This window comes from Macrobrachium rosenbergii, chromosome 51, assembly GCF_040412425.1.
Source record: "Macrobrachium rosenbergii isolate ZJJX-2024 chromosome 51, ASM4041242v1, whole genome shotgun sequence".
NCBI lineage: Eukaryota > Metazoa > Arthropoda > Malacostraca > Decapoda > Palaemonidae > Macrobrachium > Macrobrachium rosenbergii.
The window spans coordinates 45,139,124-45,165,876 of NC_089791.1; the positions used below are offsets into that span (position 1 = coordinate 45,139,124).

A 26,753-nucleotide genomic window follows, 5' to 3' on the forward strand; every position below is an offset into this window, starting at 1 on the left:
GCTGCTGGAAGGTTGTTTCCTTCTGCAGTGCAAGGTTTTAATCCTATTGCCCGACTTCTCTTTGTATTTTGGACTTCTGGTGAAGACGTAGATTGTATTTAATGGTTTTTCTCCTGGATTTTCTGGATATCTTCAACGTGGAATGTCTTTTGGATTTGGACTCATTGGTTCCCGGTCTCGATTGGCCATCATAGACACTTTCAGCTTCTACCACGCCTTCGGCTTCGACGTCGACCTCAACTGCCCCTCCGACTGGCGCTCATTGCTTCTTCTTCCTGCAGAGATGGATGAGTAACTTGAGAGATGATAGACATTCTGTCAGGTATGTAGGAAAGTTAAGTGTGATGTGCAGACTCATTGCGATGAATATTCCTATTAGAAGGCACAAGAGAGGGAGGATTACATCCGTCATTGCATGTCTTTGGCTAGTAAGGGTGGCAAACATCAGTCAGATTCTTCGTTGCCTCAAGTATCTCAGGCTTCTGCTACAGATCAGTTGATGGATTTAGCGAGTTCAAAGTTAGTCAAACAGATAGAGGATAAGATTGCAAGTAGTATGGAAAATTTAAGAGCTAGTCTTTTTCAACATTTCTCAGATAGGGATAGTAGTAGTGTTAGGATGTCTAATCCTTCTTCCTTTTCAGCTCCCCTGCCTGTTCCAGAACCAGCCCTAACGGGTCATCTTCCCCCTCAGTATCCAGACATTCATTAGAGGGATTGCTTAGAACACCTTAGCCTTAGCTAACTCTTTGTTCAAGGATGATGACATAGCCAGTATGACGAATGTGGTTGCTTCTAACTCATGTCTCTGGTGTCGGCAATTATGCATTGTCGAGGGTACAGAGTGTTGAGGTATCTAGACGACTGGTTGATCCTTGCCTCCTCTCTAGAGGAGCTAGTAAGAGCGAGGGAATTCTTATGGAATCTTTAACCTATTCAGGTAGGAGGATTCTCTCTCTTCCTTTGAGGGTTTTCCCAACCCTGGAGAGGATCCAGTCGTTCCTTCAGCAGGTAGAAGCGTTCCTGCCCAACAGGGAATGGCCGGTACCAGCTTGGAGAAGCCTCTTAGGGAGAATGTCTCTCTCTCTCTTTTAATTCCAGGGTCTCGTCTCCGGATGCTCTCTCTTCAGGTATGTCTCAGGAATCGCTGGGACTTCCTCAACGAGAACGCAGTTATAGTAGGGAGCAATTCTTGCCTGTTGGATCGTCTGTGGTGGTCAGAAGAAGTGCATCTGACACCGGGAAGGTCTATCGACTCCCCTCTTCCCGACGTTCATCTGTACACAGATGCCTGAGATCAAGGTTGGGGAACAACGTTGGAGGAAACCCAGGCCTCGGGCCTCTAATGGGTTCGAGAACGAGAGGAGTCAATAAATCGTAGGGAAATCAAGACTGTAAAGGAAGACCTCAATTGTTTTCAGTCCTATTGCGCAACAGAGTAGTGGCTATGTTTAGCAACAGCGTAATTGCCATGTTGTATCCGAAGAAGGGGGAGTGGGGAACAGGCTCAACAGAACTCAAAACTATAGCACAGAGAGTCCTGAGAGGGTGCGAAGAACAAAAAGTGTCACTTCTTCCCCAATTTATATCGGGGAGTCTCAACCTACAGGCCGATTCGCTAGGTCGCTCTCGTCAGGTATTTTTGGGGAGAGTGGACTTTGGCTCTGGAAGTAATAGGTCAATTTCTCCGGAAGTGGCCAGCAACTGTGGATTTATTTGCGACGTGATTAAACCATCGTCTTCCGGTTTATTTCTCACCAATGGTGGTTTCCATGTCAATAGGCACTGATGTGACGTTGCAAACTGGAATCAGATGCAGGTGTATGCCTTTCCTCCACCCGGTCTCATTCATCAGGTTATAAGGAAATTGCGGGAGAGTGTCAAGACATCTATGACTCTAATAGCTCCCTGCTCGCCATAACACGCTTGGTTTCCGGAACTCCTAGAGCTTCCTATGGAAGTTCCGATGTCCCTCCCCATGCGAAAGTTCTTCTCAGATGACCGCACTCTCACCATTTTCATCCAAACCCTCGCGTGCTGTACCTAGTTGCAGGGCAACTGTAGAGAGTGTAGCTAACAGTCCAGACTCCCTAAAGCAGTGGCTAGACAGCTTTCTTTCAGCTTGAGAAAGTCAACCCGTAAGCCTTACCAGGTTCAGCTGGATAAGGTATAGAAGTTAGTGTCATAAGGAAGGTCATTCCATCTCTAGACCTTCCATGGCCAAAATAGCTGATTTTCTGTAATTCCTTAAGAAAGTCATGGGTCTTTCATATGCGGCTATTGCTGACTACCGCTCAACGATTAGCGGTACAGTTAGTTTCCACATTCCTGAAATCTCTAGTAGTAAGGTAATCGATGATTTATTACATTCTTTTAAGACTGAACATCCTGTCTTGCCGACTCAGGCCCCTCCGTGGGACTTGTTGGAAGTACTTCAATATTTTTCTTGCATTCCCCTGCCTGTGAACCCATTGAAGCTATAACGTTAAGAGACTGACTAAGAAGTTGCTCTTCTTATGGCTTTAGCTTCAGCTAGAGGGTTGGGCGAGCTTCAGGCAGTTTCTAGGTTGGGTTCCTATGCGAGAAATGATACGTATTTGTCTTTCTTCCAGAATTTGTGGCGAAGACAGAGAGTCGGAGGTTAGAACTCTGCCTCGTTGGTTTAAAGTTCTTTATCTGCAAGTGTTCGTTAATGGTGATCCAGCAGAGATGTCTTTATGTCTGGTGCAGGCATTAAAGTCTATTTATCAAAGGTTGAGAAACTCCGTCCACTTCTGCGTACACTTCTTGTCTCTCCGCGGAATCCTCCCTGTCTGCTGTCAAATAATGTCATTAGTTACTTTTGGCGGGAGGTGATTTCCCAGGCTTCTCAGGGTTCTTCTTCGTCGTCTTCAGCTCTGTATTTCCATGACCGCACAGTATTCGGAGTATGTCCTCTTCATCTCCCTTTCTAAGGAATTATTCAGTGCCTTCTATTCTGGAGACAGCTACTTGGAAGTCCGTCTCAGTGTTTACTTCCTTTACTTAAGAGACGTTCGATTTGCCTCATTGCATGTAGCGGTGAAGTCTACTATCTAGGGTGCGTTCATTTAGCTGAGGTGGTATTCGCTTAGTGCGGAGGTTTGGAGGGTTATTATCTTAGTCCACATGTAGCGGCGAAGTCTATTATATAGGGTGCATTCATTTAGCTGAGGTGGTATTCACTTAGTGAGGAGATTCTTAGGTTAACCAGATAGAGGAATTCCTTTTAGTCTTTAGAATTCTTAGGCAACAGTGATAGTATAATAACATGAACTTAGGTTTAGTACGTTTTAAATATCTTAGTCTTTGATAGTTTCCCTACGAGACTCCAAGGGGGTGCTCTAGTAGGCTAGGCTCTTTCGTCGTCAGTGCTAAGATACTTCTTCGTTTGTCGGTCGTCAGGCCTTATCCGCAACCTGGATGGCGGAGGGTCAGCGGCTTGGCACACCACTTCATTTCCCTCCATACATGAGAGGCTCTGAATAGCCACATGGGAGGTTCATCGTACTCCTCCATACATGAGAGGTTCTGAAGAACCATATGAGACCGAGACAGTATGGACCTGACGGGCGATCAAAGTACTCTCCAGCATGTCTCGTCACCAAAAGGCATCGATTGATAAGGTGAGTGTATAACTGAATAGATATCTTATGCAGAACAGATCGGTGAGCTGCCATCTCTGCGGTTGTAAAAAGGGGGTGTGCCGCAAACTTAGATGGTTCTCCCGAAGGGACAGCGGCTCTGCACTCTGCCTCATTCTCCTCCATACATGAGAGGTTCTGAAGAGCCACATGGGAGTTCGACGGACCAAGAGTACTGACCTGACTGTCGATCAAAGTACTCTCCAACATGTCTCTTCACTGAAAACATTGATTGATATGGTGAGTGTAAGACTAAACGGATATTTTATGCAGAGCAGACTGGTGAGCTACCATCTCTGTGGTTGTCAAAGACGTGCAAAAGAATTGATCCCTCCTCCTCTAAATGTTGTTAATCGGGCGAATTCAGGTGTTCAGGAAGTGTATTGCAATATGAAGTTTTCATAATAAAACTAATATTGTAATACTTACCTGAACCCCCGAATGATTCCCACCCTCCTTTCCCCACATCAATTTTAACGTTGAATAAAGCAGTTGACGAAAGTGGGAGTGTCGGCGCACACCTGTGTCAGCATTGCCAACCATTTGTTATGGTAGCTTGAGTGACAAGATTTTACCTGCAGCGTTGGTAACACTGGATGTTAAAATTCCCACTCGTGGGATGGGTAATTGAGAGTTGTTCGGGCTAGTGGGATTAAGGGCGAATTCAGGTGTTCAGGTAAGTATTACAATATTAGTTTTATTATGAAAACTTCATATCTTAAAATTTTAATATATTTTAGGAATGCTTTATGATCTGTCCTCAAGAATGCTTCCTCAAGAAAGTCACGTATATTGATTTTTGTAAGTGTGAAGATTTTATTCTTTTAATATTGTGAGGCAGCACATCCACTGGAATGTATAAGCAATAGTAGATGAACACAGAGTTTGCATTATGAAAAACTATTTCATCTAACAAGAAGACAAACCATTGCCTTTTAAAGAGAAGTATTTGCAGAACGATTTGGAAAAAGTATTTGAAGCTTGGTAAGAGGTGGGAAATATTGGAGACAGGTAGGTGAGTGTCTGTCTGTAAACCATCACTTTTACTTCAGCTATTGTTTTGTCAAAAAGTCTACATTTTTATGTGGGTGTGGGTCTGAGCCAGGGTATGAGACTTGATAATATCTTTTGATGCTTTTGCATTTGATGGCTGTTTAGTGTCATAGATACAAGAACAACGATCTTATTTTTATTTTGTTTCTTTATTGGCAACCAGTATTTTTAAATAAACATGTCTATGTGAAACTTTCACATTCATATGGGCCATTATTCCTTCTCTCTGTCCTCCAGTTCTTTCCCCTGCCTTTTCTGTCGATCTGTCCATAGATTACTTTGAGGGAGATGGTCAGTAGTCTCTCTTGTGGATGATCCTCTGGTATATCTCCAGTGTTCTTTCTCATGTATAAGGCACATTTTGTTTTGCTCCTCTTAGGGTTTGAGCTTTGGGAGAAGTGCTTTGTTCATGTCTGTCCACTAGACCCTTTGGGAGGTCATACTTGTGATTGACTTTATTTACAAAATCCAGCTGAACAGTGAGGTGGAGGTAGGAAATGGTCTTCTTGTTTTTCCCTTGTCCTTTTCATCATCTCTTTCAGTCCCATTCTACAGACCATTAAGAAGAGGGTGATTGGTAGTCCTGTGGGATGAACCTCTCGAGTTTCTCCATTGTTCCTTCTGTAGGAGGAACACCAGCCTTGCTCTCATCAGAGACCAAGCTTACAGAGAAGTGACCTGTCTAATTGTGATTCTTTGTGTGCTTATCAACAAGATTCCTTTTGAGGTCACGCCTGTGACAAGTTTTGCTTATAATTTCCATTACAGGTCTTGATTCATTGCATGGCAGGCACTGATCATTAGCTAGTACTCCTCCCTTGTGACACTGTATTTTTGGTACCACTGAAGGATTGGGCCCAGGCCTGAGACCATACCTTCACATTCTTTGGTTGTTTTGTTTCAAACTTCTTCACGATGGTTACTCTTCTTATGATAACCTCAGTTGCTTGTCCATCCTTGGGCATTGCCCAGTTTTATGTCCTGTGCATTCTCTTGCACTATCTGTATCCTAACTTTCTGCATGCTCATATAGTGTTGGTGCTCTTACTCCATATGTGTACATGCACTGTATGTACTTGTATGCTGTGCACTGATGTGTCAGGTTTCTTTCCTTTTGGGGGAGGATTTTTATTTATACGCAAGGGATTGGTTGTCTTTTGAGGTGCCTTTGCCTGCAGTCATGGAGGCAGAGTTGGAAGGTTGACCACTGACTGTCTTGATGGTTCTTGTTCTCATCGTGATCCATTATACCTTTGGGCTTATTAGCAATTAGTTACTGACTGTTTGCTAGTACATAGGCAGCAGTTCTGGCTGATGTAGAATGGTGTTCATGTCAGGCAGTCCTGTCTCTTGAAAACTGGGAGGCCTTCTCAGGTATGGACCCCATGAATGTTCTTGTCGCAGACATTTGTTGCTTAAGGAAAGTCCCAGACCACAAGAATCGTGATCTGAGGACTTTTTTGGTTATACTGTCTATATGAGCAAAGTATCTTATTGGTGGTAACCATAAAATATGATTCGTATTATTCACTGATCTGGTCCAGTACAATGGCACCTCAACTAAATGGGCAGTGGGGGCCCGTTATGCCTCTCCTACCAGTAAGTAACAAAATCCAGTAAGTAACAACGATTGGCATATAACATACGTGACACAGTAACCTTGAGCAAACTTGCATAGCTTATAGTGAACTTCAGTGTCATATAAAGTAAATAATAACGTATCCTAATTGACATTTTGTGATTATCCTTCAATTCAAAGTAGTATTAATTTACTTATTAAATTTCAGAGATGTACAGTATCTGCTAGATAAATTGCTTCTAAATATATGCACAATACAGTACTGTACAGTCTAGCCTAACAAAAACATAGCCGATAGCAGTAGTTATATGCACTGAGGCTTGCAAGATATGTAAGTATACAAAACTCAGTGTGAAAGAAAAGACCATAAACAACTTTGCATCTTTGCTTTAACATGAAAATTATGTACTGTATATTTAATGCCTCACATTATTGTACTTAATACAGTAATCTGATGTTGTATACATATATTTCAGTATGCGTATGTGTGCACAGCATATGTACATGTACATAAGCATCATGCTACAAACACTATGCATGCTCCCCTCCTTTCTCTCTCTCTCTCTCTCTCTCTCTCTCTCTCTCTCTCTCTGGTACAGTACATTTATTGACATTTGTTTAGTGCAGTAGAGTACTGTATTTAATACTGTAATGTATTGCTACATATATTTCTATCATTCTATATAAGTGTATATGTAAGTGTATATGTACGTGTATATGTACGTGCACGCATTATACTAAGATGATCTATATGTATACTGTGCATTTGCTTTTATTTCTCATTCTGTCAAAAATTTTTTTTATAGAATAACTGATAGAGAGAGAGAGAGAGAGAGAGAGAGAGAGGGCGGGGGCAGGGACATGTAACACAGGTAGCGCATTGCTCACCTGAGTGCAATGCACTCATGTACATAAGCACACATAATTATGCAGACTGAAAGCTATATGTAATGCTAGAGGGAGAGAGAGAGAGAGAGAGAGAGAGAGAGAGAGAGAGAGAGAGAGAGAGAGAGAGAGAGAGAGCGAGAGCGAGCATGTATGTTATGTGTGGAGTATTCGCACACAGGGAATGGTTTTCGTGAGTTTTAATTTTTAGGATGGGAGTGCTAAAGCAGCGAGTGGAGAACTATTAAGGGCGAGAAATTTCTGATTGTTGTTTGCTGCTGACCTAACTGTGGACTGCTGGCATTCCATAAGTTGGGGGGCATAGGTGGGGCCAAGATATTTCTTGGGGCGCCAAAGAAAATTACAAAAAAATTAATATACCAATTCTGTAATTAGTAAAATATACTATTTTCAAATATACAGTATATATCCATGTGAATGCAGGAAAATGATAGTAAACATGTACAGGTTGACCATCACTAATCCGGCATCGTTGGGACCTAGAGGGTGCCGGATTAGCCATTTTGCCGGATTAGCCATTTATTAGGCTAGAATACACGAAACCCAGTAGCTAAGCACTTCATCCTAGAATTAAAATATCCCATAAATCAGTACAAGTTGGTTAATAAAAAAGACAATTATCAAACAGGTGATGCTTGAGTTACGATAATTCAACTTAACGATATTTCGAGTTTATGATGGGGTTAACAGTTAATACCGACTGGAAATATTTAGAAATATTTTTAGATTTCATGCATGCAGAGAGAGAGACCAACTTACAATAGACCAACTTCTTTTCCTCCATCTCTTTATTCCATCTGCTAGTTAAAAAAGTAAAAGAGAATGATAAAGTATTATTAGTAACATTATACTCTTGCGTAAATGTGTACAGCCATAAACAACCGAGCGAAATTGTTGTTTTGCTAATAATCGTGTCGGATAACAACTGTTGTGTTTGTATTTCAACCATCATATGGTAATACACAATTACTGTAGTTATGTTACAAATGGCCGTTAAGGACTGAAATATTTTTACACTATACCCTTGTTTTGCTTTGGAGAAAGATCGGCGGGAAATATACTGCTACAGTAACTTTTAAGCTGCAAATTGTAACTGAAGCTGAGAAAACAATATTCAAGCTGCTAATGACTATAAATTGTTGTGCATCAGCAACATGGATGAAATCGACCGTAAATAAAACTGGAGAGAATGTATTTTAATGAAAACTACTGGGCATGAAAGAATACAAATTACTACTGTTTTCACGCCGATAAAAGATAAATACGTAAAGCTCGTATTATGATGAAATCAAGAGAAAATAGCGAATGGAATCTTGATTTTTTTACTAAAAAAAAAAAAAAATGCCCCCAAAGCGGCCAGCCGCGATTCCCGCAAACATCATATATTAACAAAAAATAGCTAAATTAATTTCACAACGAGACCTATTTGTTATATTTCGACTTAAAAACACTTTGTATAACGAAAAATATCCTTGTCCCAAATAAATAAACCATCCATATTCATTTACGCTAACTAGAAGCAAGAAAAGCACTTTGAACTTGGTTAAATGCGGCGATATTGATTCCCAAAATAAAACATTGATTGCACTTCATAATACAAAAGCAATATGAGAATATACGCAATTGGAAACAATGTAGTAAAGCATAACTTTTTAAAAGATCCATGAAAAAGATGCACATTCGTTATGTTGATGTTTGTATAATACTGTTATGTGAATAGAGTTCAGTATAATGTAGGCTAGGCTACCAGTTTGTTGATGCAGCACACTGCGCCACCAAATTGAAGCGGCCGGCGAGCGAGTTAGCGCAGCAACCCGGGAAATTTGAAAATTAGTGCAGAAACATTAGAAATTACTCTAGCCGAAATTTGTGCCGGATTACTGATTGTTCCGGACTACTGATTGCCGGATTAGTGATGGTCAACCTGTATTTGAAATGATAGAGCTCAGTTTTCAATTAATTTTCAACTCTTACTATATGCAGTGTATCAAATACTGTCATGTAAATTTCCTCAACCTTGTATTCAGCACTAGTCTGATTTCTATTATCAAGTTTTAATTTTCAACTATAGTATAGTAATATCCTTGCCATGTAAATATATCAAAATAGTGCACATGTTAATAACACAAAAGAATTATGACCTTCCAAAATCTCTTCAGAATTTCAGCTTATCCCATTCCATCTTCTTCATCTCCTCTCTCTGGAAATTAACCCTAAGAAGCAGTAGCAAATTGCATTGCACTTATCAAAACTGAAACTATAGTTTCAATCACTTCGTACTCCTACATAAGTTGGTAAAATTAAGTTGGATCAAAATATCAGGAACAAACATGTCATTTCTGTTAAAAACCTATAACTGTAATTCTGCTTTTGACCACCAAAAGGTTAAAGTTTAGCTACAAAGGGAATTTCAACTGGGGGGACCAGTGGGGGGCCAAGCATCTGTCTGGCAGGGCCTTTTTACCTGAACAACATCACATGTGATGGGAAGTGATTGTCATGAATGTGGATGGAATTGCTATGCAGTGACCTTGCAAGTAACATTGATACAAAATAATTCATCAAATGTATAAGAAATCAGTCAGTGATGGATAAATAATTAATATACAAAAACTGTTACATTGAAGATAAAACAAATAAAAAAATATGATCAAAGCTAGAACTATAAATGATAAGATTTGCAGGATCATAGTTGAATTAAAAAGTCAGGGCAAAAATAAAACAAGTCATTACAGCACTTTCTTACATGGCAAGACTGGAAACATTTATAGTAAACAACTGTAGAATGTCAGAACACTGGAAATATGGACAAATAATAATGATAGCATTACTGCTTTCTTAGAGATTCACTCTCAGGGACTTTTGTTCAACACTATAGAATTTTAACAGACACACTAATTATGGCTTTCAACAATGTAATATTCTTTTGCTAATACATAGTAGTTTCTACAATACAAAAAAAAAAAAATGCATTATAGCAGTGTACAGGCTTAAATAATTTTCCAGTGCACTCAGGGAATGTTCGGCAGTTCTCCAGTTGACATGTTGAACAGTTATTCAGACAAGGCGGAACAATTTGTTTACGAACCAAAAAATTAATCGTTGAGTTTCACAGTGTTGTCAACAGGGTAAATACACATTACTAATAGTACTATAGCATTCCCTGTAGACAACAGTAGTAGAAGAATACAAAACTTTGATAGTTTGATGCCTCATTCAGGGACTGCCTTGGCAACTTGCAAATTGGGCAGTTTAACAGCTGTCTAGGGACTATTCTCAACGTATTGAAAAAATACGGTGGATTGTTCTCTGAAAGATTTATCTTGATTCCTCCCCGGAATATGAAAAGTCAGTACTGATTACAGAAGGGTTGGCAGCAACATCATTAATGCCTGTATGTTAATTTTGGAAAATTTTGCTCTTAACATCTGAGGACTAACTCACCCTTGGTGTGGTACCTGACTTAATGTGTTCTCTCTGTAGGGTCCTTGCAACATGAGAGTGGCACTAGGTCAGTTGGAAGGAGCTCTGGCTCTCACATGGATAAAGGATGACACTGGGACTTGTTTGGCAGACTTTGTTTGAGTTGTCTTTTGGTTCATCACTCAGCACTTGAGACTCTGAGGAGGAGTCTTCTTTTGCTGTAGACTCTGAGTAGGAGTCTTCTTTTGCTCTCCAGACAACTACTTTTGGATAAATTAGATTCTTTTTTGTAGTAGGTCTCTGCAAACAATTTTGGAACACTGATAGGCCCATTGAAACTTTTCTCCTGGCCGTAAAGTGATTGTTAAACTATTGCATAGTTTCCCAGCTCTTTTTGGATAAGTAACATCCCTTCATATGTGCACATTTGGGCTTTAGCATTCCTTAAGGTTTCAGAGCAATGCCAGTCAGTTCTATGAAATGACCCTCCCACCTTAGGATGAATCTGCTATCTAGAAGGTGATGGTTTGTATTCCCATAAGAAAGATGGGATATTCAAGATGATTTGTATTTTTCACCAGATATACAAACCAGAGCCTTCTATCATAATACCATCTCTACCATCCCTGCACAGTCCCTGTTACTGAATGAAAAAGTGATAAGTTCCCACTATGTGAGTGGGTAGTAAACTGCCCCTCACCTACCTGCCAACAGTTAACCATCTTTTTTTAAGCTTCAATGATCATTCTCAGTTCGTGCTGGGAATACTCATATTTAAAAGGCTATTTATGCTTATCTAGGAAAAATACAAATTATCTGGAATATACTCTATATAATCATTGTGAAAATATTATTCAATAGTATTATTTTTAGAAATTGCTCTTATGGGATGTGTTTAGTAGAAATTGTTGTACAATCACTAGCAGGGTGTGCCTCCCTCATATGAAGAAGCTGTACGTCATCGACCAGCAGTGATGTTTGACACACATGGAGGAAACTCTAATGGGAGGTACACACCTCATGCTCACCGAAGCCGAGGGCATAGAGTTGTTGTGCCGAGCGTTAGTGTACGACGGTCTCGACACAGAGACAACCCTGATAACATTTCCTATCAATCTATTGGGTCTGCTCGGCAGTCATCAAGGTGAGTAAATGTGTTCATCAGTAAGATTACTATTGCAGACATTTATTAAATTTTGAAGGGATTTGTTTTAGGATATTTGTTTGATGTAAGATTTAAAATTATGAAATTCCTCTAGCATTGATTTTATTGTAAATTGTTAAATACTGAATACAGTTTAAGAGAGTATTATGCTTATCTACTAATCTGCTAATTGTTTGCTGTATGCTGGAATTTTTACATGAGTTGTTGGTCACTGCAGGAACAGATCTAAGGTGTCCTATCTTGCATTGCTTCTTTGCCCTTTCAGATCCAAGTGTATTTTTTTCTTCCTGTTATTTCACCCTAGGTCCCATTTCTCATTTTATAAATATTATATTATGATTTCTGAATCCTGCCATTGTTTCTTCTTTAGTGCTCAGATCATCTTGCACAGTGAGAAACACACTCATGATTTCTTAAGTTTTGTAATCTCTACAACAGCACATCTCGTTCCATGAGTATGCGTAGTTGGTCAGCATGTGACAGTCTTGGCTCAACGGATACAGTAGCAGTGAGTGATTCCACAAATGTTACTGTTGATACCCAGAGTGGGACAAGTAGTAATGGTTCTCAGGCACCATCATGCAGAGCTTTAGCTGGTTCATTAGCATCATTTGATACCTCATCTTTGGTCAATAATGAAGGTATGTATATGTATATGCTAATATCCGTCCTTGTAGCGGCTACAGTTAACTGATATACTGCATGAGACAGAACAGTTGTTTGTTTTGATAATTCATTATTTGTTTGACAACAAATCCTTTACTTATATTGCTCATTTTGTTAGTCACTAAATTTCCTAGACAAAAATTTTGTGAAGGAAGCAGAATCTCTATGTGTGATGTGTACTGTGCATGTGTGGGCAACTCCATGGGCCCTGGCTGTTAACCCAGTTTGCACTTCCAATGTTTATGGCCATGAGTATATGGTCATGTCTTGAAACTTGTAAGAGTTTTTGTGAAACACTGCCTTCATCTCTTTATTTAGTTGAATCATTGAATTTTCTTTTATCTCTGTTGTAGTAATTATTCCAATTATTTTATTGCGCTTCAGTAAGAGATCATCTGTACCAGTAAAGTTATCATTTATGGGTTGTTATCACCCAAGACTGTCAATTCAAGTTCGAGTATTTGTGTTGTGCTAAGAAAACTGCAGGCGATACAATTTTCATTGAGGATTAGTTTTCATAGGTTTATTGCTGTTAGTTAATAGCATTTGTTTAGATTAGGCAGCCCAATGTTGCTGTTAGTTAATGTTAGTTTGTTTGAAACAACTTCAGGTTTTGCTTTGGTAGGCTGTTTAGTGAAGAGTTGTTGCTGGATTAGCAAGCTGCTTTTCCAATAAATTTTGCTTTTTTTCTTTTGGCTCAGTGGTAATTTGTTTTTCCAATTTTTCCACAAATATTATTCAGCTGAAGAAAGGGGGCCATAGTACACCATAAATGGCACTCCTTCTTTTTCATCATTGTGTGAGTTAGCAGGTAGTAAGTGTACCACATGTGAAGAACAAAGTGCATCCTGGAGAAAGGATGAGACAGTGTTTCTTAGCCACTTCCACAGCAATAGTGAACTGTCAGCAAATGGTGCTAGCACCATCAAGAACATAGTTAGGCTCTTCTTGCAGAACTGCTCACAGGTGTCCATCTCAGCAGCAGGCCATGAGATTGAATCTGAAGTAAAGGAGGTCACAGTGTCTTTGGCATTGGCATCCATGCAAAAGTTGAGGCAGCCGAGCTTGTCAGGTATTATCCTGGATTTATTACAACTTTACAACTTCCGCAAGTGTAGCTTTAGTAGATCCTTGTGATTAACTATCAGTGACTTGGCCAATGGATGCTTGATGGCCTTAGAGGTAGACTCCTCGTCATTATCTCACAAGGCAGTAACTGAGCTCTATACAGAGGCCAAGAAGAGCATTCAGTATGAAAGATAGTGCAGAACCAGGTAAGTTCACCATGAAAGTGTAAGATAATGTAGAACCAGGTAAGATCACCATGAAAGTGTTGTCTTGGAGTGCTCATAAATCCTCTGGAGGTTCTTGTCCAAGTTTTCCACTATTACAATGCATTCGGAGGATTTTAACCCAGCCTTCTCATTAACAGGCAAGTTTTAGCTACAGTTCAAGCAATAGGAGAAGAAGAATAATGAGATCCATGAGAAGTATCACTGCAAGAAGTGGTGAAATAGTTGAAGAAACAATTGTACAGTGGCACAATGCTTGGTCTTGAGCAGCCAGAAGAGAGCTCTTGTATAGGACAAGAAGAGCGTCTGGGGTAGTATTGGACTGAGCGAGAGTGTATTACTATGACCTTTGCTAAGTTGGGAAGGACTTGGAGGACTTGGTAGAGCTCCTTTTACTACAGTGTCTAGGGGAGTGGCAGAGCAAGTCATTACTGCATTTCAAGGAGTGAGAGCAACTGCGTAAACAAGACCGCTGATGGTTTAAGTCCACAGTAGGCTTGGGGCCATAACAAGAAGACTCGGCACTGATTTGTGTACTAGCAGGTTGAGGAGAGGACTTCTCACAATGTACTGGGTTGGATATCTCACTTGGTTGGATATCCCACAATGGCAGAGGTGGTTGGATGCCCAGCGTAACTTTTGTCATCAGTGCAGGCACAGTGGGAGTGAGTCCACAGGAAGAGCGATATCTTTTAAACAAGGGCCAGGGTCCACAGTTGAAGATGAAAGAACTGTGGACTTGGAAACCACTGTCATTTATAGCTGGAGAAAGTTGTTGTTGCGGCCAAAGACAATCACATTTAGTGCTATGTGTCTGATCAAGACCACAGTCGACAGGGATGACGTTCCCTAAAAACATGTCTCTGTAGCCATGATGACTATTGAAGGCATTGGGAGTGAAGGAGGTCAAGAATGGAGATGTTAACAAAGTTGACAGGCATGCATTCAACTGATAGACAAACCAACAACATCCAGAAACTAATCATGAAACACTGAGACCACAATGAAACTTCCAGCAGAGAATATATCGGCAAATTGTAATACATTGGCATCTCAACTTAATGAACCTTAATTTAGCAGATTTCATTACTTAATGGACTTGCCAGAGTCTGGGGAAAATAATAAAAATATTTTGTACATGCTGTAGGGGTTATTGGACAGAGGATTGAGTGCTTCCAAGTGAATGACCTGTCCTTAGGGAAAAATCCACTAAGTACACTAGAGGTATCAAAGGGTCAACAAATGAACACATATTCAATCTAGGGTTTCCTGCCTGTGCCTTTGAGGGTGGATGGTGAATAAAGGAGTGAATGCACTCTTGTTGACTGACGCTTTCCTGGCTGTGCCTGTGATGGTGGAATGGTGAAAAAATGAAAAACCAGTAAAAATGAATAACACTCCATAATGAAACGTTGATTATAACGTTTAACTTAATAAAACAAGAAATGGGAAAGGTTCCACTGGAGACAGAAGGGATTGAGAGCAGAAAGTGAAGAAATTAATTACAGAAGTTTCAAACAAAAAAGTCTATAATTACTGAAGGAATCCTATGTCTGTTTAAATAGTATTAAAGATCCAAAAAGATAAGACAAATAGGCAGTCCCGAGCAGTAAATAATGATGAAATTTAAGTTAATGAACAAAGTAGCTCTACTCATAGTAACCATACTTACTCATAATAACCATATGGCAGAAAGTGACACCACAGACCTGAAGATTAAAAAAAAAAATACTGTTAAACACAGCAAAAATTCACCAGTCACTACATAAACACTACAGACTGTGTACTAAATTGTACTAAATGAATGATTGACTGTAAATGAATGCACATCACTCAAAATGCAAACGATGTTAATCTTAAAGGAGTATCTTGACACATTTCCGCACCCAACAGCCACTTAGAAGAATGATGCCTTGTGTGAAGATGGCTCATGGTCTGGGCATGTTCAGTTAGGCCTTGAGTTTTAGGGTTTATCAAGTTAATGTGCCCCTGGAATTCTGTATTGTTTAGACTAAGGCTTTTATGATTAATGGTTTTGTAATTTACAAAGTTTCTGTCATAAAAATGCATTGATCATGCAAGAGTGTCCTCCCAGCCCCATGTATCTCATTGCCTTGTATCAGTTGTAAGGAAACAGAGGTTGTTGGTTGAGACATTCCTGTGAATCAGATGGCATATGCATGAAAAGACAGACAAAAGTCTAGTGAACCTTGGAGGATTTATGGCATGAATATAGCAATATATGTGATTAACATTTTTGTATTAAAAAATTTTTGTTGTTGTAAAACTTGTAGTGCAAGTTGCAGAACCTTACTGTGAAGTAAGGTACTAAGGTAAATATGGATTTGGGCCCATACATTTAAAAAGATGTGTTAATAAATTATATATTTGTTAATATTTTAGGAGCGCCTTTATTAGAAGAAGCAGAAGGAGATGATGGATGTGAACACCGCACTGAAGATCAGTTTTCGCTTTCCACTGTCAGTCTTCAAGAGTAGAGTGATCATTTCTTTGCAATTTCCATCAGAAGAGGATAGAAGCCCTTCTTATGGACATTTTGCAGGAAATGAAATTCAATATTACAGGTAGCATGTGTCACAAAAGTTGTCCTAAAAGTCGTCATTTCAGGAATGTATATATACAAACATATATAACCCTACCTTATCATAGTTAAGGTTTGAGAGCATGAAATAAGCATCCCATTGTTTAGAAGATACATGAGGCTCATAATATTTATAGCACAACCTTTTAGAATGTAGTGGTATAAGTAGAATAAGGTAGCATTCAGCATATGTAAGACCAGGGGTTTCTTCAACTAACAGTTATTTGTGTGGCCATGGTGGAGCTGGGTTAATATGGATATGATCAGCATCTTACAGATTTATGCGTAACTCCAGGAATGTTGTTTCAGGGTTCGGAACTATCAGATTTTTTAGTAGCATTCATTTTGCCATTAAATACTGTTTAAATGAATGTTTGTTCCTTTGAAAACATTACCTTTTAAGTATCGTGCTCAGCATATTTCCATAGTTTATGTTACTATTAGTCACTGTACAGTATTTTTTATTCGTGCCAGTCTGTCAAAATATAGTGCTCATAATCTGCAGTTATCGCATGTGGTTTGCTGGCATACTGTACACTTGTTTTTTTTTTTTACAGTTGTATTAAAAACTACTTTTAAAAAATTCTGAGTTCATGACTCATAACATGATAGAAAGTTTGATTTAACAAGATCCAGTAACAAAGTTTGTTTTTCAAGACATGTAGTCATTGTGAATAGTCAAACTTCATGGAAAGTTATATTCTGTTTAGAGAAAAATTCTTTTCTGGCTAAGTATCCTTTGTGATATTAATTTTGATGAAAGAAGTTTTGAGTTTTATTGTTTTATCATCTCTGTTCTCAGTGTTAATATTTTATGGAAAATACAAGATATGACTGAGACATTTTGTTGGATTAGGATGACATACATGACACTAGCAGGTAATAACAAGTAAGTAGACACCAAAGCTAGCAGATGAAATGAACAACTATGCTTTTGTAGGATAAAGGTGATGATAATGATTTATATTGTTTAGGCATGTGGCTGTCAGGAGTTTGAATAATAACCATTAATATGTTAAAGTTTCTTTCAGTCAGAATTTTACTGCCATTTTAAATTCACTCTGAAATGAAACTGTGTAGTACAGTAGTTGGGATAAGATATTTATAGTATTCAGGAGATGAAGTACTGGTTATTGGACAGTGAGTTTTAAATTTTCTTTGCAAATTGTGTAGAGTATAAATTTATTTTTGATATGTGGTTCATTATTGAATTTTATGCTGTAAATTATATAGTAACTTTTTTGTCAACCACCAGGAAGAAAAATTGAAAAGAGATGGTTAATGAGAATTAGTTATGAGGTACATCGTTTATACTGTGTCTGTACTTTCATTGCTTTGAATAAGTAATATGTTGAGAAGTTGTATTTCCACATTGTGCATCAGTATTGCATAAGCTCCTAATACATTTAAAATCTATTTTTGGTGTCTTTAAGTGAGGGGATGTACTATGAAAAATATTACTAAAATCTTTCCGACACTGCTCGTGGTAATATTTTTCACATTACAACTACAGGCAGTCCCTGATTATTGGCGATCTGGTTTTACAGCGCTTGTCTAGCAACAAAAATTGTTGATTTTCGGCACCAGTATGTGCTGATTTCTGCTTATCGGCGCCGATAAGCGCCCAAAATCGCAGGTTATCGGCGATTTTCGCGTAACGTCACGCTGCCGTCAGATAACTGGGGACTGCCTATACACTGTGTTTTAGAAGTAGACAAGCTTTAGGTTCATGAAGATAATTTTCTTTGTTAAGCTTAGTCATGTAGTAATTACTAATGTGTATTTGTGATCATATGCTCCACAAATTCATGCAAATTATATTTATTTTTGCTTAAATACCCAGTTAGTGAAGACAAAGTGCTGAATAGCTGCTTTCAGTAAGAAAAGCAGTACGGTAGTTACGCTTTCTGCGGGTCTGATTTTCTACCAATCAGAGTGGATTGGAGAAAACTTCTCCAGAGTTAAATTGAGAGACTGAGTAGTTATGAAGCAGGAACTATTTCAAATCCTGTTTGTATTAACACAAATTACAAACTTTTACTCCTATAAATAGCTGTTGACGAGAATGATTAATGAATTGAGTTTTCATTTGGCTCGTGTTTAGTCAGCAAATATGATTGAGATCTGGGGTTCTTATTTGCATTATTTCCTGATAAATGTAGCAGAGATGTACATTTTCCTTCATCTAATTATCTTCCTTTTGCTTAAAACAGCTATCCTATATCCATTTTGTTTCTGCTAACCAGGTATTTAAGCATAAGTAAGAAGTTTTTGAAACAAAAATTAATCTAAATCATTTATCTAAGCATTCCCTCATCTTTTCTGTTAATTTGAACTTTATAGAAAATTGAATTCTTGTGTTTTCTTCAGTTTTCCATCTGTTTTCAAGATTTTCACATAAATGGTAAAGAATTAGCATGTGTAATTTCTTGAAGTTTTGATTAAACATTTGGAATAGTCTTCTGTTTTTGGAAGCATTGCTGTAATATATCTGTTCAGACTGGGACAATTTACCTCAATATTCTGAAGTTAAAGGAACAGAATGTCTGGTCTCAGGTCTGACATTATGCCGGATAATAGCCGATTCCCATTTCTCCATATATATAGTAACCACTGCCAGAGCAAAGTATGCTGTTTGCATGTTGTATGGTCACATATTTATGGGCTTCTGTCTTAGGCTATTGATGTTTGAATATCAATTCTATATACTAATTGTTTTTATATCATATGTGAATTTTCCTAGGGGTTCTAGCAATGTTAAGAGGTCATTTGATTATGCTATATGCCCCTCAAAAGTTTTTAATATACTACAGCAAATATTGTTAAGTACTGTCATTCTACATGAAATTTTTCAAGGTAAGATGAACATGACAGACAAATTGTTCTTATTTAAGGACTTTTTCCTAATTTTTTATTCATTAGACTGACTAAGAAACAAACCGAGATGCAGATTACTCATGTTCAGGTTTCCTTTTTTGTATGTTGGATTAGTATCTTGAATTTTGCCTGTCTTGTGATATAAGATATTTTTCTATAGTTTCTCTGCTGTGATATATATTTTAGTTTTTCATTTGTAAAATTTTTTAGAAAAATTTTTATGAATAAGAAAATAGGTGTACTATTTTGCTGTCTTTAGTATAACTTTATGCTTAAGGAAGTATTTAATTTGTTGTGAACATTTTTGTTTTTTCATCTCTGTGAATTATGTTTCTGATTGTATCCATCCCTCCATAGTTCTTTAGAATTCCATGGTATGATTTTTGTATCACGGTATCATGGAGTTATTTGTTGTTAAAGGGTGATTTGTATACCAATGAATTTGATTTGTACTGTATATTAATGAATTTTTAATACTTTGCGTGATGTAGTTCGGGTTGCTACAAGAGTATGCCTTTGCAATTCGTGAATACACTTTTGTCAAATATTTCTCCAGTTACTGTATTTTGAAAATGGTTTTTGATAGGCAAATAATGGGAATGCATAAATATTGATCGAGGGTCATTCAGAGCCATGATTATGAAGAGTAAAAAAAAAAAAAAAAAGAAGTCTTGCAAAATTATTATTTTTTCTTTTTTTGTGTTCTGTTTTATGTTCTTATGGGGAACTAGTTCTCTGAATAGCTTTATGTGGTTATTGTTACAGTGAAGACTAGGGTTATTCCTTTCAAGAGATTCTAATAGAGAAAGGTGAAGGTATTGTGCAAATTAAGAATACAAAAATAAATGGATAGGCCATGGGATATCCTATAAATTTTTTGAAATTACAAGAGATAAAGAAGAGTGAAATCAACGGATTTCTCAGCATTTTGAGTAAGGAAGTCTGAAGAAAATAATAAAGTTAACAGAGGGAACATACCCATGAAGTAATTGATGCAAAAACTGCTGGAGTTATAAGCTTTTGTAAGTTAGTCTTATGAGAAGAGATAAATTTATAAGTATTTTGATATATAAAATACAGGTATTTGTCAAACTGAAACACATCCATGTTTGATGTCAGAAACATAATATTGCCTTCAGACACTACTGGTTACATCAGTTCTATTTCTTAAGGTTAGCCTTTTCCTCTGTGTAGATTATGCTAACAAAAACCAGTTGCATAGATTAGACAGAGTAGGTATGTCTGTGTGTGAAAAAAACAAACGGAAAGTGTTTTCAGCCACATTTAATAATCATGTTTGAACGATTTTCCTCTCGAAAGGAAATTAGGTTTCACTGATTCGTTTCACTCCACCAACAAGCTTTTCTCTTTTACTTGTTGCTCCTTGACAATGGGAAATCCTCCAAACTGTTTATATGATACACCATGGTTTGAGTGATACAAAAAAGACTGTGTTCACAACAGTTGATTTAAAAAAAGAATTTTTAAAATTTGACAACTATTATACTGTATAGGGACTAGGGCACTTAAATTTGACACTAATTATGGTGTAATAGGTTGCTTTATTAAAAATAAGTCATAACCATACCTTCATATTTTTCTTTCTTAAAGCTGGGATTTACTTCTACTTTAAAAAGAAAACTTATTTCAAATAAAGAGTATGACTGAAATAGTATATGTTCACTAAAACTACAATACTTATAGTAATGGCTTCATGGATTGGGTAGAATCTGGTATGCTTGTTCCAGGTTTTTCTTGTGTAATTTAGATGATATTAATAGCTGTTGATTGGTAGTATGATTGTTTCATCATGCACTTGTATTTAAAACATTTTTTAAACCAACTCATTTTCTCAGAATTATGATATTGCTCAGTGGTTCTAAATCCTTTTGTTAGAAGTGTCAGGGGCAGTGAACTGATGCTTGTACTAATTGGCATCACTAAATCCCATTTCCTGGCCATACTTTGTTAAAGATCAGTTCATGAGGTATATTTTCATCTCAGCACTGTCATTAGAATGTATGCTCACAATTTTGCTTGTGAAGGTACAATTCAGCTGATTTGGAATTCTTTGCTATTTAGCTTAACTTGGTCCAATAATGTTTTTCTGTCATCACCAAAAGGAAGTGTTGATTAGCATAAATATTTATTTATTTTATTTCATGTTTTTTCTGCATTTTTTCCAATGTTCTCTGGCAGAAGTGAAGATAATAAGTTATACCTCTGGTTTGTGTGCATGGCAGAGTCTTGTATATTCATTGCCTCAGTCATTAAGGTTATATGATAATTGACTTCTTCCATAGGGAGCAGATTTCCTGGAGATGACAACTCCATAGAGAGTGTCTTGAGCACTGCCTGGGTTAGCTGCAAATCTGGACAGACAATGTCAAGAAGAAGGGGGATAGGACCAGTTTGGTTTTTCAGCTGGAGAATGGATATATACAAATATAAGCCTTTTTATAGAGTCCTAAACAACAATTTCAGTAGTTCCACTCTAGTCTTTGGAACTCTTTCAGCAGTTCTGCTCCAGTCTGTAGACAAGTGGAAAAAAAAATTAATGTAAACCAAATTACAGGGTGGGAATACTTAATGAAATTAAATTGCTAGAGGAAGGGAATTCCTGTGTAAGAACATACTTGGCAAACATTTAAGAGAGTTTGGACATATGACAGTGACACTACTCCAGTCAGCTTGGGCCTGGTTATGAGAGAGGTTCAACATAATTCTGGCAAATGCAGTCCCTGTAAACATAACCTTGTTAGCATCCTGTGGGTGGAGTAGAATTAGGAGTCTTCTTTGTCACCACTTGCATATCCAGCAAAACTTTTTTCATAAGGTTTGTTTCCAGGTGTTTGGGAAAGAAATTTGAATCTCCTATTTTAGTGCATATTCATGGTGCATCTAAAATATCTGAGTTTGTATTTGTTAGGAACACATCTGAAACTGATTATAATGATTATGGTATATCTAAACTTACATCTACATATTATAATGCAAAATATAATGCAAAAACTGAAGTAAAGCAAAGCTAGGGCTGGAGAAATGATCAGTAATTGCAAAAAAAAGTTTATTGCAAATGTTAAAGGACATTGAGGACAACAAGCAGAAGGGGATGAATTTGATAACGTTGTTTTGAATACCTGTTAACTTGAACCTGGAACCAGGTATAAGGCCTTTGAGAACTCTACCTTCATCATGGTAATCAGAGCAGCTCTGTCACTCTCTTATATGTTGAGAATTAAAATAACTACCAAAGCAAGGACTGTGAAATTTGTTTTGACCAATGAGATTTTATGTAATCATTTGGAGATAAATAAGGTATGTCACTGAATGAACTGGTGGTTTTTCTTCCTCCCTCAGCTCATAGATTGCTCAGTCACTTGTAAGTATTGGTAGGACTCTATCAGCAGCTACAAAAGTTTGGAATAGTCTGCTTAACTGCTCTGTTAGATTAAGCATATGTAAAAACAAGTTGAAGTATTACCAGATGTACTGTATCTATGAAGTGTACAATAAAACAAACCTTAAGCTAAATGACAATAGCTTAAGTTGCTCTTCATATGAATATTTCTTTAATTTTTTAATAGTTAAGCTTTCATTTTTAATTTGTAATACTTTACTCTTAATCGTGGTGTTAACATATGATTGAAATTGCCATTCTTTGTTCATTATGAAGGTAGGTAGAGTTTAAAGTCTTTGCAATGTGGTGTCCATTTATTTATATCACAGTAACTATGAATAACAGTAAGCATCAGAAACTTGAATTTCTTATGTTGTATTATAATACTGTAAGTTCTGGTAAGTCTAAGTGTTGTAATTTTGAGTATGTAAATTAAAAAGGATATTTTGTATTGTTGATATTAGTATTTTATTAATTAATTTTAAAATATAAACTTGAATTAGTTAATATCACTAACAGCCAGCCCAGCAAGAGTTACCAATGGTAACTCAGTGGTGTGGTGAAACTATTAGTTAATGAAAGTGGCATCACTAAATACAGGATTTACCTATTCGTTGTGTTGTATTGTAGGTCTCGTGGGGAAAAGTATTTTTGGGAAAATGTATTTGTGTGGAAAATTCCTTGTGTTTCTACCTCTGTATGCTGCTGAAGAGCATTTTGATTAGATTTCCTTAGCTTTGGTTTGAAAATGTGATGGAAATGCATATCAGAGTTGATAATTACAAATGTGAAACTGTCTTTCAGTTCACATTTGTTAGAAATACTTATAGCAAGAATGAGTCACAGCCTTTGGTTTCCAAAGTTTTGCATTGTGCCACCGTCATTGAATATGTTTGCATTGTGTCACCTTCATCAAATATTTCTTGGGTATCCTTAGGTCAGGAACATGCAATATATAATGTACTTCATGCTGGTTCTTTTGAAGACCTGTTACCTAGGAATATCAGCAATCAAGTGAAAAATGGTGTTGCTTGTAGATAACTGAAGTAGGCTTTCTCATTATAGCATACAGTGGAATGCTTTCCAATGTTAGTAATGAGGAAGTCTCTCAAAATACAGTTATAGACTAGGCACTGAAGTACAATGCATGATAAATTTGCTTCTTTTGTGTTTTTGTCTCTACTTAAAGAGTTGAAAAGGTTTGAGGAACATCAACAACTTTTTTTGTTTTGTAGTAAATTGTAACCAGTTCATGTTAATACAGAAATACTATTTTGACAAATTCTTCATTGCCAGTAAAAGGTTAAGATAGATTTATTTTTTAGTGTTAATGTAGCCTTGAGAGTACCATTCAGTTTTGTGAGCATCAGTTTTTGTAAGGAAAGGTTCATGTAAAGTGTATTCTCAGTTCTTCCACTGCCATCAGATTATTGTTATCTAGACTTTTTAAGCCATCTTATCAAAATTAGAATGCCTTAGTAACTGCAAATCTCGTCATATTTTGCAACCTGTCTTGAAGTTTGCAGAAATTTAGTTGGTGTGATCAAAATTGATTTTGTATACATTTGTAAAAAGAATGTTCATTCCTGTGCTTTTAAATGATGATAAATAGTAATTGCACCTTTATAAGAAAGTTTATTGAATATTAATGAGTACACTAGTTATGAATCATATCTAAAGGAAGGTAGGGGATGCTAAATGCTTTAAATGTAACATACACATAGATGAGGTTACATTGCTTTTGAAATATTTTTAAGTCTGGTTTAACCATGATGAATTTCTTTGTTTCTGTTAACTTAAGTTATAATAGTGGGATTTGCATTCTGATTTGAGAATCATTGTTTGTCAAGAAAATGTTCATGATAAAGCATAGGCATTGGCCTCTTCACTATTTACTACATTTTGGAATTTCATCTTGCCATTGATACCTGTAATTCCTTGTTACTGCAGAACCACTTTTCATGATGTTAAATACTTGAATGTTAGGTTGCACATTTTAACTCTTGAGTTAAAAACACTAAAGAAGACAAAGATGAGTTGTTTTCCAGATCCTGTTGCCTATAGTATTTTTGGAAATCCAAAATTAACTTTTCAGTTTATTTTCATGTGACCTGAATCTTGATTTCATTCATATTGGTAAAAGCAAAGTTGAGGATTGTGTCTTGGAGTAATGTTGCACTTCCTTGACACACTTCTTGCACAAAAATTTGGTTGTGCTCAGTAACTGTAGTTTGTTAAGCTGACTGCATTCTTGCTAATCAGTAATTAAAGTTAGAGTGAATAATCTGTTACTCTATAATATACTATGTACATGTACAGAAATTTAGGCCAGTAAAATACAGTATGAGAAATTACATTATATCAGTATTTAGGCTACGTAAACGCATTGTTCATTTATTTGATAATCACTGATTTTTGTTTTCAAATGCAAACTGTATATAGTAGCTGTTAGTTTTACAAAATGTAGCTCTTTGTTGTCATTGTAAATGTCAGCCAAGGTAATTTGTTATATGCAGCATCTGAAGAAGTTTATATTTCTGCAGATTTTTTTAATGTTGCACTAAGTTATGTGCCCTTTAGTTGAAGTATTTTAATATTAATATAAAATAAAAATGCAAATGAGATTTTTATAATGTTCATATATGGTCATGTTAGCAGTTGTGTATAATTAATGATATGTATGTGCAACATAAGTGTGCATGTTCAATTGCAGATCTGGGAAGCTGAAGAATTTTTATCTAAGCAGTTATAAAAATGTACAACCAGACCCTCAAGTTAAAATTCTTAACTCACAGGGTTGGCCCATAGCATACATGAGCCACATACAGTATAGTAAGAATGGAATATAGAAACTTATTTTATGAAGCATAATAATGCTACTAAGCACTGGGCAGGAGAAGTGTGCTCCAAGATGCTCAAACAATATTGCATAATAGGAAGCAGGTACAGTATATACAGTACAAGAGCCAAACCTCAGTTCATTGTACTTTTACCTGTCATGGGTAGGATTAGAACTCCACACCCTTTGCCTCTCATAAGCGGCATTCTACACTGAAGTACCTGTACTAGGGGCACAGAGATTAGACAGAGATGGTGATCTAAATATCACACCCAAGCATAAAGCAGTAGGAATATCCTCTGTAGGTTGTGGGAACATATTCCTTTTTTGGCCAATAAAGCTTTTGGCATAGAACATACATAAAAAAAGATAAAGTTCAGATTTACTGTAAACATGTATGTTTGTTTTATTCAAGTATTATGCATTAGTTTGGCATACATTATATTTTTTACCTATCACTACACATGCATCCATTGTTAAAATATATATGTCATGGGTACAGGGAATTTAAAACACTATTTTTGTATATGTTATATGGTTTTGTGTTCAAATCCAAGTTGAATCAAATGAAAATTTTAATCCTGAATTGACATAATTTTGGATGGTGGATATTACATTTACTTTCTGGTGGTCTTAAATACATACATATTTATATTGTACATACATATCTTTACATATAATTGTATGGTATACAGAGCTTTGCTTCATGGAAAATTAACATCACCAGCTGCTAAGTATTCTTGGATATATATACTGACTTATATTACAGAATGAAGTTATTATTCAAGTACTGTAGTATACTAAGTTTTTTCAGATTCTTGTTGATGGTTTCAGTTACTCCTTACTTCTTTATAATACAAGCCTATTAAGTGGAAAAAAGTACTATATTTTCTCTCACATTCAGTATTATATGCACTGTCTGTTTTTCACTTTCATTTGCTCTCCATATTTTACAGTTCCTATGAATCCTAATGGATGTTGCTATCAAAGTGACCCCAAGAGATAGAAATAGTTTTCTTTGGTTAGAGAGGAGACTAAGGGAAATTGATTGCATGGTTGTAGGGGGACCATGATAGATATCCAGTCTACGCCTAGTACAGGTTGGTGTTCTGTAATGTACTGAGTATTTTATTTTGGAAACTGCCTTGGCAGGACTTATTTGCTAGCTTTTGATTTTTATTATTATCACTATTAGTATTATTATTATTATTCTATTGTTCTTAATGTTATATATAATTATTTTCTTGTCTTCTTGTCACATTTTAATATTGGACAGTAGTTGGCCAGTG

The 26,753-nt window shown here is 36.8% G+C and overlaps 1 protein-coding gene across 5 annotated transcripts in view; it reads left to right on the forward strand.

Moving 5' to 3' along the window:
- The window catches only part of LOC136833356 (uncharacterized), a 41,814-nt gene extending 21,692 nt beyond the window's left edge, over nucleotides 1–20,122 (forward strand). For 2 of the 5 annotated variants that reach the window (XM_067095386.1, XM_067095382.1), the window contains exons 11-13: nucleotides 11,547–11,767; nucleotides 12,227–12,429; nucleotides 16,150–20,122. In XM_067095386.1, coding sequence (XP_066951487.1) covers nucleotides 11,547–11,767; nucleotides 12,227–12,429; nucleotides 16,150–16,244 — 519 coding nt within the window. In that variant the 3' untranslated portion in view covers nucleotides 16,245–20,122. The remainder of the gene's footprint in view (nucleotides 1–11,546; nucleotides 11,768–12,226; nucleotides 12,430–16,149) is intronic. The other 3 variants (XM_067095384.1, XM_067095383.1, XM_067095387.1) reach the window with 3 other exon arrangements.
- Nucleotides 20,123–26,753: the final 6,631 nt, after the last annotated feature.